The sequence below is a fragment of the Hemibagrus wyckioides genome, linkage group LG02, assembly GCF_019097595.1.
Source record: "Hemibagrus wyckioides isolate EC202008001 linkage group LG02, SWU_Hwy_1.0, whole genome shotgun sequence".
In the NCBI taxonomy this organism is placed as follows: Eukaryota; Metazoa; Chordata; class Actinopteri; order Siluriformes; family Bagridae; genus Hemibagrus; species Hemibagrus wyckioides.
The window spans coordinates 16356998-16375931 of record NC_080711.1 but is presented as its reverse complement, the minus strand read 5'-3'; the positions used below and the strand labels follow the sequence as shown (position 1 = coordinate 16375931).

The 18934-nt window shown below is 37.1% G+C and overlaps 1 protein-coding gene across 1 annotated transcript in view; it reads right to left on the bottom strand.

The window, feature by feature from the left end:
• The window catches only part of LOC131344715 (ras-related protein Rab-26-like), a 74959-nt gene that overhangs the window by 52979 nt on the left and 3046 nt on the right, over nt 1-18934 (bottom strand). Inside the window, exon 2 of the mRNA XM_058377161.1 lies at nt 16838-16948. Coding sequence (XP_058233144.1) covers nt 16838-16948 — 111 coding nt within the window. The remainder of the gene's footprint in view (nt 1-16837; nt 16949-18934) is intronic.

Sequence of the window (18934 nt, the reverse complement as noted above, 5' to 3'; positions counted from 1 at the left end):
AATATTTTTCTCTCTGTCTTTCTGTTTCTCTCTCTGTTTTTTCACTCATTCTTTCTCTCTTTCTGTCTCTCTCTGTGGAGCTATACGTCCCACTCCTGAGCTCCCAGTGTTCTGAGAGCCCATTGTGACCATTTCTTCTTCTTTCTGGACCTGCCTGATCCATCCAGATGCTCTGTCCCTTGTTGGAGTCTTGTTGCTTGGTAGTGCTCACTGCTGCTGGGGATAGATCTGTGTGGACTGCCCATGACCCAGGGGAATGGAGACTATCGTCCCATGTTTGAAATGCCTTTGTATCTTTCAAAGAATTAGTGAGTCTATAATGAACTCAGAAATTATGCTGACCTTGTCATGTTGTTCTCACAGCTTTTCTCTCATTGCAAGGAGCACTTCTGGTTTGTCGGCCATAATGGATCGACTTCCAGGTCGGCTGCCTTTTGCTACTACCAGTTTTGTGGATTTCTGTGAACAAACTCTGCTTCACTGCTTTTTGTTACTACCGGTTTATGGATTACTTTTTTGAGGATTCTGAGGATTACTGCATGTATGGACAATGCCTTTTGTTTCCATTCATTCTATGGATCGCAGTTTATTAACTCTGCTACACTGTACCTTCGGTTTGGTGGTTCTGTGTCAATAAAGAATTGTGCGTTTAATTGTGTGTTTCTATACTTCTTGAACGCTGCTTTGAGACAATGTCATTTGTTAAGGGTTTTATCAACTTCGGATTATCTCTGTTTTTGTGGCTGCTCCACGCTTATGGAACCCTCTTCCTATGTACATTAAATCTGCTCCTTCTGTGGATGCTTTTAAGTCTTTGAAGTTTTATCTTTTTAGTGTGGCCTGTAATACTGGCTAGAGTCTTTGGGTTTATATTGAATTTGTGATTGTTTATAATTTTTGTTGTTGTTTATTCTTTTTGTTGTTTTAATGTTTCTTGGAAGGCACATTGGTCAACGGTAGTTGTTTTAAATGTAAGTTTGTATTTGTATTGTATTCTTAAAAGTGCTATACAAATAAATTAAATTGAATTATTAACATTTCTATTTTTGAAAGCATTCTTAATTTACAGCATTTTTTCACACCTGCCTAAAACTTCCACACTGTACTGAATACTTTACAGTAATCCCCCATTTATCGTGGAGCCCGCGATAAATTAAAAAACCGCCGGCGATAAATTAAAATCCATGATACAAGGATGACACCCCCAAATGCTTTTTATTTTATTGTTTAAGCCATAATTTACCCTCCCACACTCTTTAAACACACACAGAAAACATTTGCAAGCATATAGTGAGATGAATTTTGAGTAAATTCGTAGAAATATCACATTTATAGTGAGTATTGTATGTATGTAGGTTCCATGCCAGAAGCCTTAGAAGGTGCAGAGCGTTTGGGCGACATAACAGGGCTTGCAGAAAAACCGTTAAAATACAGCATACATAGAACAAAACAAAACACTTGGGACAGTGACACACGAAAAACTGGGATGCTGGAGAATTCTGCTTCACTTTCTCAGCAGCCAATCACAACCATGATTAAATGAATGGGGCATTCCGATTGGCCAGACTCGTTCCTCCAGCTGTACTGAATTTTGATTTTCAGCGTCCCTGCACCGCACTTTCCTAAACAACACTACGCTGTACAGTATTTAATATATTATTAACATTTTACTTTATTTTAATTAATGTTTATATTTTGTAATTAATAATTTACTTTAAGATATTTTTATCAATAAATTTCCTTATTTCAACATAAAAACAATTTACTAAAAGGTTTGTGGATAACGCAATATACCGGGAAAATCCACAAAAAAATTTGTTATGTTCCAAATAAGAATCCGCGATATTCCAGGGACCTCAATATATGAACTGCGAAATAGCAGGGGGATTACTGTATTACTATGTTGTGAATTACCTCCCAACAGAGTTTTAGCCTGATGGTATTCTTAGTCTGCAAACTAGTGAACCAATATTGATGCATTCATTGATACAGACTTCAAAAGCACTTTTTTGTATGTTGCTCTGGATAAGGTCTTCTGCCAAATGCTGTCAATGTAAATGTATTATTTACTTATCATAGGAAAGATTCTGTGCTACTTGTACTCAAAAAGGAAGGGAAACAACCCCTTATTTAACAAATGTAGGTTTGTGCAAGAGGATATGACTGTTTTTAAGCATTGCATTAAAGCACTGCTCCTAGCTTTTCATGTAATAAGTAGCTTATCAAATGATCTATTTGCATTTAATTATTTATATTAAGAATCACTAATTATTTATGGATTTGAATCCATGGATTTATGGATTAAGTGCCATGTTTTATGTTCTATGTTTTTGACCTTTTTGTTACAAAACAAAACTATAAAAATGCAGCAAAGATTCGTCAGTAAAAGTTGTATTGGTTTACTGCATTTGTACTTTGTATTATTTTGATCTACATGCCATGCTGAGAATGGGACTCTCAGGACAGGACTTCCATTTTTAACACTGGCAGAGTGTACAGCTGAGTACAGAAAAAGATTTGTGATATGTAAATAGAGCGAAGGTGCCATGGGGACTAGTTATCCTCAGCACAGTGCATGAAAAAATTAAATGAGTTAAATAGGAATAGGATGGACCAGTGGATCAACTTCTTTTTAGTTGAGTCAGTATTGTAGGTGGAAACCTTGCTCCAAATGCTTTAACGTCACCTTATATTTACACTTTCACCATGTCACCAAATGTTTCAAAAAGGGCAAATGAAAAGGTGCACAATGCAAGCAATGCAGAAACTCTTAGATGTTCTGTACATGCTGTACAAAAACACCAGCACAACGGCCATAATTATTTTCAGACTTTGTCTTTTAATAGTATAATAAGAACAACTGCTAATTTAGCATTGTCATTTGGCTAGTGCTAGGTTCCCTCCTTTGTGTTGTAGTCCCATAGACTGGACACCACATACTTTTTATTTTGATTCAGTTTCTGCCTCTGTCTTTTTTCTATTATTGTGTACACCTTGTCTCTTTGTAAAGTCTTGAATTTTATTTAATTAATGCATTACTGAGCACTGCTGTCTAGTATATGTGTCTCATGAGTATTCAATATACTACTACTACTACTACTACTACTTACACCCAAAAATGCCCACAATCCATTTCAGGCTGAATGTGCATCCTCGATGGACTGCTATAAAATGAGCAGGAATATTTTACCTTGCTGGGGCAACACACCTTATGCCATATCTTTCAAATATTAATGAGGTCTCCTCTGGTTCAGGCTTTCTGCATCCTGTTGACATTAAAATGGCAGGTGGCAATTGTCCTTTCCATTAATTAGAATCATGCTCTGAACATACAGTGAATTCATTAGAGAATAAAAAAGTTACACAGGCATCTCTCTCTCTCTCTCTCTCTCTCTCTCTTTCTCTTTCCCTCTTTCTTAAAATGACAAAAAACCTGTTTTACGATTTATCATGGACATTACTATTTATGTAGTCAATTCAAAATTTTTAAAATCTATGAAAAAATGAGTATAAAGATTTCTGCTAATTGTAGGAGATTACTCATGGGCTACATTAACATTAATTTGAGTTTCTGTCAAATGACAGTGAATATGATCATCTATTTTTAAAAGTTTTAATAGTCATCATATTCCTGTTCAGTTGTGAGGGTTGTAAGAAGAACAATAACTTATTTGCATTTTAAAAACTACCTAAAATCCTACATTTTCATATGCAAAAAGACAAAGTGACAGCAGGATGATGAAAATGCATGCAAAATTGAGACAGACAACTATACTATACCAACCAACTGAAGCAACAAAGATAACTACATTAAATAATAGCTGTTCTCATGGTGGGAGTTGGCACAAATCCATCCAAGATCATAGAGAATACAAACAAACAGCTACATAAAACACACAACACCTTTTCTTCATTCAAAAAAATATATTTCATGCTTTATAAAGTTTCTAACAAACATATTAATACAGTGCAGAAAAAAATGGTCTTTTCTCCCCCATTTCACTGCTTGCTTTGTTTCTATTCTTAGTCATCTGCAGACATTGTCACTCAAATAAACCCTGAATATTTCATAAAGCATATAATTACTACTGTGCCTTTCAGACTAGATACAAAGGCATTTCCCATTTGGAAAATCTCAAGAAATGAACAAAACAAGTAATCATCAGAGGCATAACATAAGCTGCAGGAGAAGCTGAAGTGTTTTAGGGAGTAGATATTTTCATCAGGGTTGCAAGGGCATAGTTAGAAAAGTTGTTTTCCCCCTGTATCTAGTAGTATAAAAGTGCATGAATGAGAGAACCAACTAAAGCTTGATAGGTGCAATATATTGGCCATTTTAAGCTTTTGATTTAATTTCTTTTGTTTGACCTGTCTATGCAGGTCCATGTCTTCATGGACATCACTTTGTGTGCAAGAACAGGGTCATTTAGGACAATTGGTCCTTAGTTTTAATAAAAGAAAACTTTCTAGTTTCTTTCTAGTTTTCTTTTATTTTGCTGCAGCAAAGCTTTTGCCTGCATCTTATTTGTAACTGTCATGGCCACACTAGACAGTTTCCCCCAAACCACCAGAGGGCACCCTTATACACCATGAATGTCTTCTTTAGTTGTTGATTCCATTTTCCTTAAAAGGAACTAATCCATGATACCCACAGACAGATCAACAGGCTCTAGGCCCTCTGGGAACTCATGACCAAGCCTGAAGTCAGGCACTTCCTTGGAGAATTCGTTGACAAGGAGAAGCCAGCCCTGACTGAACCCACCTTACAACCTCCCTGCCCCCACCATGGATATTGCTCTGCTTCCTTTGCTCCTCTGTGGACATCACTCTGCTCCCCTGCTATGCAGAGGATATTGACCTCCACTCCATGATGAGAGCACTCCCCCAACTTGTCAAAGATTCCACTTTGTCCCTTTGCCAAGTTAAGGACATTACTTAGCCCCCTTGCTCCAATGAGGACATCGCTCAACTGGGGCTGTGCTTTAAGGCACAATCAATCATAAGACAATCAAAGGGCACCCTTACACATTGTTTAAACTTATTCTTTGTTGTTAATTCTATCCCCCCCCTTGTTTACGCTCACCTATATTGTGCTGATTAAATAATCACCATATTTAGGTGTTTTACTGTTACTGTTGTTGTCACAGTTCTGTTCATGCTTCAGGGTTTGTTTATTTCTTGTTACACTGTAGTAAGACATATCTACACTTGCACCTACATTCACCTCAATTACCTGAAAGTAATAGCTTGTATTCAATGCTTATACATGTTCTCTCCAAGCATAGCAACATATAAAATTCACTCAAATGCTCTGTATGTCATGTTGACATTTACTCAAATGCTCTGTATGTCATGTTTTATTTCACAGAAAGTAGTGAATCTGTCACCCTACCAAGTTAGGGGCCATTGTAAATCTACCAGGATTTGTTCCCGCTTGTGCCACCAAAACAACTCTGACACACAAGATCTCTGAAGGTGTGCTGTTGTATCTAGCACCTAGACAGATTTGTTATGTTCCTCAAACCATTCCTGAACTATTTTTGCAGTCTGACAGGGTGCATTATCATGCTGAAATAGGCCACTGCCATTGGGAAACATGTTAAATGCTATGAAGGGGAGTACTTGGTCTGCAATGGTGCTTATGTAGGTGGTACGTGTCAAAATAACATCTATATAAATGTCAGGACCCAAGGCTTTATAGCATAACATTGGCCAAAACATCACACTTCCTCCACCGCCTTTCCATAGTGCATCCTGTTGCTGTCCAGTGAAGCAGTTGCTGTCCAGTGAACCAGGTAAGTGAAGCACATGCACCCAGCCATCCTCATGATGAAAAAACCTACTAACCACTGCATAAACATGGATCTACATATAGAATCAAAACCTCCCCTTGCGCCTCAGGATTGTACTAAAATGATAATGTCATGCAAAAACCACAACCAACGTGTACCAACCACATTCTACTCAGCCCACTGCTCCAGTTCTGCCTATAGGCTCACATAACAGCATGGTAGTGTATGCTTATTGTGTGTTATGGAGAGGGGGAGTAGAAAGGATAAACACGTGTCATTCTCATTTCAATATTGGGGTCCTGGTGGCAGTGGCTTATTCATAATGAAAATATATGGGGAATAGGTTTACATGAGGTTAACACAGCTACAAGCCTGATATTTTCAAGTTAAACCCACCATAATAACAACTTACACTTCCTTATACATTTATTAGAGAGTGTCCAAAGGCTACACTTTCAGAGAAAAGAGTCTATTTTTCCTAATACAGCTTTTGTATATTTTGCAAGCAAAGTAAAGTAACCTCACATCCTTCCAGTAATGGTGACTCAAACCACTTTCAAATTCCTCCGAGGCACACAGAACTGGCCAGAAACCCATTTTCTCTGTCTGAAATCCAAACAGAAAATAGCCCCCAAGTGAAAGAGAATACAAGTATATCTTAAAAGAAAATAAAAAGAAAAAACATCCAGGTAGGGTTCCACAAGCTGTACATTAAAGTCAAAAGACTTTCTGAAGTAAAACATTGAATGTTTGAGTTTGTATTTAAGGTTGAGAAGAGATGTTTTTAATTCATGGCAAGAATTTTTGAAACGCTCCATTCTCAGTTCTATCCTTGTTTAGAGTATAGACATACCATGTCCTTCTGTATTTTAGCCTTTTCTCTTTGCAAAATAAGTCAAAACAACATCCAGCATGTTTCTATGTGGCACTTGCCCATGTTTATAACACTAAAAGTGCTGTTATTCTTTGTTTTTCATTTGCTCTTTATACAAGTTATTTTTGATTATACCTCCCTGCGTGTTCCTGGTTTCTTTGTTCTATCATAGTTTGATGTATGCAGCTATCTTTTAAAATATACATTAGGGGTACATTTGTGTGTGAATCGCTTGTGCTTCAGCCAGTTTAGTACATGTAATTATATAATCCTGCCTCAGATTACACAACCCCCTTGAACCAGAACATCATTACCCAGAGGTACCAGGTATGAATCATAAATCAGGAATGAGAAAAATGGCATTTATAGCAGTAATCACAACAATAGTCTATCAAACGAATAGGAGGTAGAGGGAAAATTGCGCTGCAGCCTATAATTAGACCTGGGCCGCCCTTGATTCAGTATAAAATTCATTCCTCTTTCTGCCATTCACAGACCCTACCAATGCTAGTGCAGAAGCAGTAGTACTTTTCTGCATGGTTCAGAATTTCATTTCAATGACTGCATCAATGTACGCTGAGGACAATTTGTGGCACAAGGGTTGAACTAAGTAAAGCATAACCTCATTAATCCCAAGTAATATGGTTTCTGATAAAAATGATATTTTGTTTAATGCTCACATTTCATGACTTTTTGGGCATAATACAACTATGCTAATATCAAACATAATGTTCTTTCTGAACCCAGAGAAACAGATATGATGTATTACATATACTATGTATGTGAATACTGTATATGAGAGCAAATAATTGGTAATTTATTTTTTACTAAATGGTTTTGATCTCACAGTCATCACTGTTTGATCCAAAAATGTAAGTAATTTTTTTTAAACTGGATATTATCTTATTCAAATATGTATGTATACATTTACTTGCTCTATTTTTTAAAGGAACATTGTTTTCCCTTAAGCAAGGATTTCTTTTTTTTTTTTTTTTATCAGCAAAGCACGTTCATATTACAATGATACATCACTTGTTTCATAAAAAAGAGCCTGTAATCTGTGCAAAGACATGATACAGACATCACAGGTTAATGCAGTGGGGGAATATGGTCTTTTTTATTTTGGACAAGCAATAAAAGATGTAAAAATGAAGACGCTTAAGGGCTTACACAGGGATGAGTGTAGGAGAAGATAATCACAAAAGAGAGAAAATGAGCCACTTTTGTTCATGGGGTGGGGGAGTGCAGGAGACTCATCAAAGGGAGCTCTTCATTAGCTTTGATAGATGAGAATAACAGAAAAATGGCCTGATTTTATTCTCTCTCTCTCACTCTCTCTCTCTCTCTCTCTCTCTCTCTCAGAGAATCATGATCTGTTACTGTTATCTGATACTTCATCTGTTGCTGATATTCTGTAGTGAAACTTAAAAGTGCTTGTATATAAATAGCTACTTGTAAAGTCATGTCTGGATTATCAAAAGGTGTCACCTTTTAAACATAACAGTTCCTCTGACTTGAAAATTGTTGTCCTAGGAATCAGCTGCTGAGCTTATATTATTGAAATAGATGTTTAAAATAATTCGGAATTTACTACAGTAAGAACAGTTTAATTCTCCAATAAATATATGTGAATATTTCTGGGTTACTTCTTTTACAGTAGCACGACAATGTCTGCCCAAAAGCACAGCAAAATAATTGTAATAATTTACATTTCTTTTAAATTCATTCTGCTGCTGTCATCAAAGATTAATGAGCCTATTCCAGAAGCAGCCAAGCAAGCCCAAGTCATGGCACTAGCTCCACGGTACTTCAACTGTGAGCTCATATGTTTTGGATCATGAGCAGACCCGTTCCCACTCCACACTTTTGCCTTTCCATCACTTTGTCTTTATTCCAGAATTTTTCTGACTCATCTCTGTATTTCTTTGTGAAATCTAATCTGGCCTTCCTATTCTTAATGCTGATGAGTGGTTTGCATCTTGTGGCATTCTGCTCTTGAAGACTTCTTTGAACAGTGAATTTTGATACCTTCACCCCTGCCAATGTGGAGGTGGCTGGTGTTGTCAGTACCTGTTGTTTTTGGGGGTGTCTTCACAGCTTGAACAATGTTTCTTTCATTAAGTGCTGTTGTTTTCCTTGGCCAAACTGTTGTTCAATGCCTCTGCAAAGCCTCTGATCAATTTTCCCTTTTTCAGCTTCAAAACGGCTTGCTTTTTTTAGACAGTTCCATGCAGTCTTCACAGGTGAAAGCCAGGGTTCAGATCAAAAGTAGATATTCTAACAGTCTTTTACTGTATATCCATAAAACAATAACATGTCTACAGAATTGCTGCAAATATACAGCAGTTTTCTTTTTCAGCTTTTTTTTTTTTTTTTTAGAAATAAAGTTTCATACTGTAAAGACATTGTACTCAGGGATTGATTTTTGTTGTTTTATTTTTTCAAGTTTCTAGGTTTAGCAAATTTTAACTTCTTCTCTCCAGGGTTTAATGTAATGATTTGAACAGACATTGATTTTTGAGATAACAATTTCAAGCATTAGTTTGTCCTGTGATGCATGATAATGGATGATCCAAATAATCTAACATTTATGCCTGTGATGAGGCTAAATGGGCATATGTATATATATATATATATATATATATATATATATATATATGCCTATATATATATAACAGCCATAAGATTATGACAAATATTTTGAAATATTTTGTTGGTTTGCTGCAAAAACAGCCCTGACCCATTGAGGCATGGACTCCACTAGATCCCTGAAGGTGTGCTGTGGTATCTGGCACAATATGTTAGCACCAAATCCTTTAAGTCCTCTAAGTTGCGAGGTGGGGCCTCCATGGATCGGATTAGTTTGTCCAGAACATCCCACAGATGGGTGCTCATCAAACCATTCCTGAACAATTTTTGCTTTGTGGCCTGGTGCATTATCCTGCTGAAAGAGGCCACAAACATCAGGGAATACCATAAAAGGGTGTACATGGTCTGCAACATTGCTTAGGCAGGTGGTACGTGTAAAAGTAACATCCACATAGATGGCTGGACACAAGGATTCCTAGCAGAACATTGCCCAAAGCATGACACTGCCTCTGCCGGCTTGCCTTCTTCCCATACTGCATCCTGGTGCCATGTGTTCCCCAGGTAAGTGCACCGGGCCATCCATGTGATGTAAAAGAAAATGTGATTCATCAGCCCAGTCCACCTTCTTCCATTGCTCCATGGTCCAGTTCTAATGCTCACATGTCTGTGTGGCCCCGTGGTGCACAAGAGTAAGCATGGGCACCCTGACTGGTCTACGCAGCCCCATACGCAACAAACTGCAATGCACTGTGCATTCTGACCCCTTTCTATCAGAACCAGCATTAGCCTCTTTTTTTAGCATTTTGAGCAACAGTAGCTCGTCTGTTGGATCAGACCACACGGGCCAGCCTTCACTCCCCATGTGCATCAATAAGTCTTGGCCGCCCATGACCCTGTCGCTGGTTCACCACTGTTCCTCCCTTGGACCACTTTTGATAGATATTGACCACTGCAGACCAGGAACACCACACAAGAGCTGCAGTTTTGGATATGCTCTGATCCAGTCATCTAACCATCACAATTTGGTCCTTCATCAAAATCGTTCAAATCCTTACGCTTGTCCATTTTTCCTGCTTCTAACACATCAACTTTGAGGACATAATGTCCACTTGCTGCCTAATATATCCCACCCACTAACAGGTGCCATGATGAGGAGATCATCAGTGTTATTCACTTCATCTGTCAGTGGTCATAATGTTATGACTGATCAGTATATATATACATACACACACACATACACACACACACAGACATATACCAATCAGTCATAACATTATATATATTATATTATATAATAATATATAATATATTATTTTATTTATATTTTCCAAGAAATTTTTGAAAAACTTGTCCATTCTCAATTCAATTGTTCTCAGTTCACATTTGGAAGTATGATTACTGCTTTGCTAATTGTTAACAATTGTTAACAATTTTATGCTCCTTGCTTGTTTGTTGTATTTCATTTCCTATTGCCACTACTGTTGTGAAAAATAAAAAAAAAATGCTATTTTTAATTCTTTAATGAACAATAATTAAATCTATAACTACAGTATGCAAATCAGTAAATATAGTAATCCCCTGTAAAAATACAAGGTATTGCTGTAGACATTTTAATACTGTTTAAGGGTGTCACACCCTTAGCTTTGACCAAGCCTTATAGACACATCTATTTCTGCCAATGGTCATGGTTGTCATGGCAATTTGGAGCCTACTGTAGTGGAGAATTGGAATAAATATTCCATTCATTACGTGGAAATACAAAGTAATCATTCAGTGACTGGTCAACATTGACTCATGTTGAGATTGACTCGTTGATTAAGAATCATGTATATTATGCAAAAAGAAGATTTTATTGAACATAAAATTCATCTTATTCAAATTTGGCTTCATGCTGAATATAATTACATGTCTCACACTTCATCCAGTGCTTAATATAAGAGCCTACAATTCCAAATTTGTGCTTGAAAAAAAGTTGCTGACATGCATATGAGTTAGCTCATACCACCTACATCAAGACTGCATTACAATGATATAAATGTCTACTACTGCTGGCAACTGTTTTAATTTAATCACCTGTGCTAAAACATTACAATTCATATTAAAGCAAGTAAAATAAGATTTGATGTTACATTACTATGAAAACTGTCAGATTCGTTTTGAGTTTAACATAGGTTGATGTGTATCATTTTGCAGATGTGCAGAACCATCTAATGGTTATGCACTAAAAGAAGTGCTTTTGTAGCAAACACTGTAGAACGGTTGCCTAAGAAACAGGAGTTGCAAACACAATGGCAGTACCACCATCCTCTAGAGGGCTTTCAACGATGAGACATGTGATCACTTTTGTAAATGATTTACAAATGGAGTTACATCCTAGATGAATGGGACATATTTCAGTAATGTCAAGCAGTTAAGGGGAGTGGCTGACACATCCATTTTTTTGTAGACAGCTAAAAAGGATACTTTATTGTAAAAATATTGTTAATAAAATATCATAAAGAATTTTGTTTTGCAAACAGCTGCCGAAAATAGACAAGGGAAAAGAGATATTATTCTTAGTTTTACAACACATATATCTAATGATGTTCTTGAAATGAAAAGTGATGATGAAATGTAAAGTGATGATGTCTTGAAATAAAATGATAAAAACAAAAACAAAAAAAACATGATTTCTATAAATTTTTCAGTGTTCAGGCCTTGAGCTTGTACCTTTTTTTGGGTAAATGCAGCTCCTGTTGGAAAAGGAATGCTATTGCTATGTTTTTCTATGGAAAGAATCACTTGTAGCCTAGGTGTGACCTTGGACACCCAGACACAGGTGGGTGAAGGAAGAATTTGCTAGAGTTGAATGATCAGAACCTGAAGTGGCAGCATCTAAAGCTTAGTAAAAATGAAAAATCGATCTACATTTTTTTGCCTGTCTACCTTTTCCTTAGATCACAATGTTTCATTTGAAAAGTAAAGTATAAAGACCAAAAACACTACAATAACCAATATACCCAGATCATCACAGTGCTTCTGCTGGCTTGCCTTTTTCCAATAGTGCATTCTGGTGCCATCTCTTCCCCAAGAAAAGCAACACATATGCACCCAGCCTTCCACTTAAATTAAAAGAAAACATGATTTAGTCAGATCAGGCCATCTTGTTCCACAGCTCCATCTAAGCAACTAATTTATACCACCTTTTGACAAGTGTCACTGTAATGAGATAATCAATGTTTTTCACTTCACTTGTAGGTGAAGTGTATATACAGCATTCAGCAATAACCATAAAACCACTGACAGGAAAGATGAATAACATTAATTATCTCATTACAATGACACTGTTGTGTACAGGAACATGCATGTTTCATGTTGCATCAAGGATATCATTCATTTATCAGTTCAGTTTCAGTAATCTATTAACCCTGGTCAGGGTTGCTGTAGGAAAGAGCTTATCCACTATGGTATTTTCAGTGTGGTTTGGCAAGTTGAATTCATTTGAGGTTTTTAAAAATGTAAATCTCAGATTGGCACACTGATAAAATCCACAAGTGTATTCTTCTTTCCAAACCATTTTTGGAAAATAAGGTAATCAAACAAGCAAAAGATGCAAAAGCCTATATTTGTCATATATACGAAGTGAAAAAGATGCTTTGCATAGCCCAGCTTGTAAGGAATCTGTGATCAGAGACAAGATAAGGCACCCCTGGAGCAGGTCAGGTTAATGGCCTTGCTTAAGGGTCCTCTGACCTTCTCATAAATAATTCCTTTAATCATTAAACCAACTCTGGGACTGCTGAGACCACCATTCATTCACTCCTTGCTTTAAACATTCTTAAATCATTCTTGCATATTTGCAATTTTGAGATCTTATTCTTATTTTGAGAAAGCTGTGCAAATATTATTTGAGCAAATCCCAGCATGTGCTAATTTGTACTAAATGGGAGTGCTGATGTCATACTGCTAATAAGATTCTATTCATTAAAATGTTTGGAACAACAAATTAATTTCACCACACTAAATACACGGGCTCAGTTTCCTATTGCTGTATCACTAGAATTAACTGGTGTATTTTATTTTTAGTAATGTCTCATGGCAAGCAAATATTGCTTTTATGTTTTACAGCTAAGGTTGGGTAACTCATCAGTGTAAGCCACAATCTTTCATTAAAAAGTAAACTGTGGTTCCTTGAGGAAACCTCTTAAAAGCCCACTGAAATATGGTTTCTCTTTTATAGAGACTGCTTCCATCTCTAATTATATTTTTAGCAGCCCCTACCTCCCCTATCGGTACTTTATGACCAGCCCACTGCACACGCTGTTCAGAAAAGTCTGTTCCATTGTACACTCTCAAACATACTCGCCCACACACATACACCATGTGGCGTATTTTTTTCACCAGTTCTTTGTGCTCAAGTACTAATTCTCCCAGGTCTATCCAGCCTTCAACCTTCTCTTTGGTACTACACACATACACAGGTAGCATTGGGATTGTATGTATTTGTGTAGCTTACACATCACACAAAAGCACTGAGGCATTTATTCAAATGAGTCTTGCTGTGAAGTACAATAAAGTAGAACCTTCAGCCTGATAATGGAATAGAGCAAGAAATACATTAACCTGATTATGCAACCATTAGTCAAATGTAATTATTAAAAAAAAAAACCTAAGTACTCTTCCTCTTATAGCATGTACACTATATTGCCAAAAGTATTCGCTCACCTGCCTTGACTCGCATATGAACTTAAGTGACATCCCATTCCTAATCCATCGGGTTCAATATGACGTCGGTCCACCCTTTGCAGCTATAACAGCTTCAACTCTTCTGGGAAGGCTGTCCACAAGGTTTAGGAGTGTGTTTATGGGAATTTTTGACCATTCTTCCAGAAGTGCATTTGTGAGGTCACACACCGATGTTGGACGAGAAGGCCTGGCTCTCAGTCTCCGCTCTAATTCATCCCAAAGGTGTTCTATCAGGTTGAGGTCAGGACTCTGTGCAGACCAGTCAAGTTCATCCACACCAGACTCTGTCATCCATGTCTTTATGGACCTTGCTTTGTGCACTGGTGCACAGTCATGTTGGAAGAGGAAGGGGCCAGCTCCAAACTGTTCCCACAAAGTTCGGAGCATGGAATTGTCCAAAATGTCTTGGTATGCTGAAGCATTCAGAGTTCCTTTCACTGGAACTAAGGGGCCAAGCCCAGCTCCTGAAAAACAACCCCACACCATAATCCCCCCTCCACCAAACTTTACACTTGGCACAATGCAGTCAGACAAGTACCGTTCTCCTGGCAACCGCCAAACCCAGACTCGTCCATCAGATTGCCAGATGGAGAAGTGCGATTCGTCACTCCAGAGAACGCGTCTCCACTGCTCTAGAGTCCAGTGGCGGCGTGCTTTACACCACTGCATCCGACGCTTTGCATTGCACTTGGTGATGTATGGCTTGGATGCAGCTGCTCAGCCTTGGAAACCCATTCCATGAAGCTCTCTGCGCACTGTTCTTGAGCTAATCTGAAGGCCACATGAAGTTTGGAGGTCTGTAGCGATTGACTCTGCAGAAAATTGGCGACCTCTTCGCACTATGCGCCTCAGTATCCGCTGACCCCGCTCCGTCAGTTTACGTGGCCTACCACTTCGTGGCTGAGTTGCTGTCGTTCCCAAACACTTCCACGTTCTTATAATACAGCTGACAGTTGACCGTGGAATATTTAGGAGGGAGGAAATTTCACGACTGGATTTGTTGCACAGGTGGCATCCTATCACAGTTCCACGCTGGAATTCACTGAGCTCCTGAGAGCGACCCATTCTTTCACAAATGTTTGTAAAAACAGTCTGCATGCCTAGGTGCTTGATTTTATACACCTGTGGCCATGGAAGTGATTGGAACACCTGATTCTGTTTAATTGGATGGGTGAGCGAATACTTTTGGCAATATAGTGTATGTATATGACTGACTCCAGAAATATTGATGCTTTTCATTAAACAAAAATATTTAATTCAGCACTAAATTACTATATTTTGTGTTTCAACATACGGAGGGACTGTATAGTTTTAGTTCCACATAGCAGTGTTTTTGTCAAAACACTAACTTAAAAATGATCAGCATACCTACATATATTATTTAGTGAAGTCCATTCCTGAGGTTTTTAACAAGGATGTAAGTAATTGTAGACTGATCTTGGATGTCTTTACAGCCCTATGTTTATGCATGTGAACTGTCCTCAGATTTTCAACAGGGTTAAAATCCAGACACTGAAATGGGTTTTACAAAACACTGACTGTATTTTTCAGTATCAGTTATTGATTCTGGGATTTGTTAAGGATTTGTATTTGACCAAGTGTGTAATGTTGATTTTATGCAATAAATGTTGGCTATTCACTGGAAGGATACTTACAATTTAGTCTTTATCATAACACTTAATCATGCATATTTTGACTGATTCTCTGATTCTCCCTCAGCTCTGCTGACCCTTTAACAGCTTTATGCTTAGACTGGCTTCAGTAGCACTTTCTTTTGCCAATTTAATTAAAAAAAATGGATATATTTAAATGTGGCATTATCCAAATAAATAATTTTGAATGCAATACTTGATACAAGCAAGCAAGTCACACACTGTTTTGCATTTCATAATAACATTGATTTGATTCATAATGCAGAATGGTATTGTGGGGAAAAAAGTAACTGTCAGCCAGTGATTCCAGAGCGTTTGATTGGATGACTGTATGCTTCACACAATGTCACAAGCATACTGCATTATACCCCAATTTTGGTTTATATTGTTTTTGCTAAAATCTCCAAGTAGCTTGAATTAGTTTGAAATAGTATCCAGGTTATGGTACAAGAACAGCCACAAACAAACATGTTTCCAAAAAAAGGATCAGATCCTCTCAGACGCATATATAAATTAAATATGTGCCCTAATAATGAAGCTAAAATAGTAACACTGTCAAAATTATGCTTCAGTGTTTCAATGTTATGTGATAGTATAGATAATTCGTTCATCCCTACTAGGGCACAATCAAGGGATACATTTCGAACAGTATTCCAATCCACTACATGCCACCATTCATACATACATATATGAAATCATTTAAACCTAATAGCAAGTTAGAGTAACTTATTCCTCTACTGAGATGACTTTGGGAAGTGGGAGAAAACCAGATGTTTGAGAGGAAACATGGGGAGGGAAATAAAAATATTATCCTGATATGTTGGACATCCTTTGAACAATTTATATTTAAAAAGGCTAAACTTTCCAAATCAAAAAACATGGTCTTTTATTGGTTTGACAAATAATACATAGAGTGATTAGAGGTTCCCTAAATTAAATTCTTTGAGTGTGATATAAAGAACAACATTACTGACAGTTATAAGTTTCCTTAAAGAAGTGTGCTTCATTTATATACAGGCAACTAGCTTTCAAAGACCAATGAAAGCTCTAAATCAAAGTATTTCAAGCCAAATTTAAAAACAAATTTCTAAAATACCTAAATACCTTTTTAATAAATCGGCATATCCAATAAAATCCCAAGAACATAAAATTAATTTATTTTCTTTTTTTTTTTTATTTCTTGTGTCTGCGTATGTCACACTCACCCTGAAGTCAATGCCCACAGTAGAAATAAAGCTGCCAGCCAGAAATGCTCCATCCTTGAAGCGCACTAGCAGACAGGTCTTCCCTACTCCTGAGTCGCCTACCAGCATCACCTGGAGCAAAGACAACTCATTAGTGTTGACTTCACACGCACGCACACACACACACACACACACACACGCACACACTTACAGTTCTTGTGAGGAAATCCCATTGACCTAACTATTCATAGAGCTAATTACTGCTTTGCATACATAATGCATTAGTCTAACCTTAATCTTTACCCCAGAGACAGAAAGGAAACATTGGCTCTTTCAGTTTCTTAAATAAAAGTGCAGTTTTTGTGAAAAAAAAAAGTTTATTTTATAGTAGATTATAACTTTACAAATATTATGGATGCATGGTTTATATTCCAATTGTATTTATACAGTATGTGAATTATTTAATAGTGGTAATTTGTTCTTGAATTATGAAACCAAGAGGAATGAGGGACAGTATATAACATGGCATGTTGCTGATTTGGTTGATCATATGCCAATTTTCTTGTTCTCACCAAGTCAGAAATAAACTTGTCAACAGTTGCACAAGTGGCACATGTCATGTGCTGGGTAATGTTCTGCTGGGAAACCTTGCATCCTGGCATTCATGTGAATGTAACTTTGAAACATATAGCCTAACTAAACATTGTTGCAGACCAGGTACACCCAGGTACACGTGGTACCAGTATTCTCTAATTTGCAACAGCCTCTTTCAGCAGGGTAACACGGACTGTCACACTGCAGAAATTGTTCAGGAATTATTTGAGAAACATCTGAGCATCTGTGGGATGTGCTGGACAAATAAGTCTGATCCATGAAGGCCTCACCTTAAAACTTACAGGACTTAAAGGATCTGCACCCTTTCAGAGGTCTTGTAGAGTCCATGCCTGGATAATGCAAAGCTGTTTTGGTGGCCTAAGGGGAATCTACACAATGCAATGTAATGGCTGATCTATCTGTTATGGGAAACCACCTGCACCAAAATGTCTTCCACCTCCATGTGCACCAATAATGCAATACTATGGCTTATTGCTGCATTATAATAATAATAGCATGAAAATGCCTACAAACTTTATTCATCATTCAGAAATATCAGCTTATTCAATTCCCAGACTTCCTAGCTTAATAAAGATGTAACATGGACAGTGGGATAGTGAGAAAGTATAAACAATGTTGTTTTGAGTATCACAACTGTATATGAACACTTTACTATACAAGTGCATTTATAGTGATTTAAGATCACAGGTTTTTTTATTTGAATGACTCTTTTTGTAGTTTCTTCCTCACTTATCACTTCTTGATTTGAATACTACCCATCTGTATTTGACTAGTGACTTGCATTACTTTACTTTTAAATACATCTGTATAGTAACTTATGAGATTTATGAGAGTTCATGATAAAGGCTTCAAACAGTTCAGGCAGTTGTGTGTTCCTCTTCTCCAGCCTGCAGATCAGCAGTGGGCATTGATGTGATTAAACTTATTGGGTTAGCTGGGAAAGTGTGAGTGGTCTCATCAGTTTCAGACACCAAAATGTCTGTTCCATCTGCTTCCTGTAACTATATTAAAGGTTTATTTCACACCTTTTCTTGCACTTTCATTTTGTCATTTCTCTTCCTAGTATTTTTTCCATTTTTAATAATCTTTTATCTTGTCATTTTCTTCTCATCCCCTTATCCATTTTCTAAAAACCAAATAATAACTAAATCCTTCCTCACTGTATAAGATTCCAGTAAAACAGACAAATAGGAAAATAATGGAATGTCCCTGTTCATAGGAAACTTATTCACTTTTCTACACACCCCTTCCTTTTTGCTCCTTCCATCTGCTCATATGCTGAAACACCAAAATGCCACTCAGAGGTTATCCCTTCTAATCTCACTCAGGTTAAACTGCTCAAAATTCCCAAACTATGCAAATATGAACATTTTTGTTTGATCTTTGTTATTTGAAGCTTGATGTCTACAACCGAATCCAACATGACTATTTTAGATCTTTGCGTACCATGTCCATTTCACTACACAATTAGATTTACTTATGCCCATTTTCCCCTTTATGGAT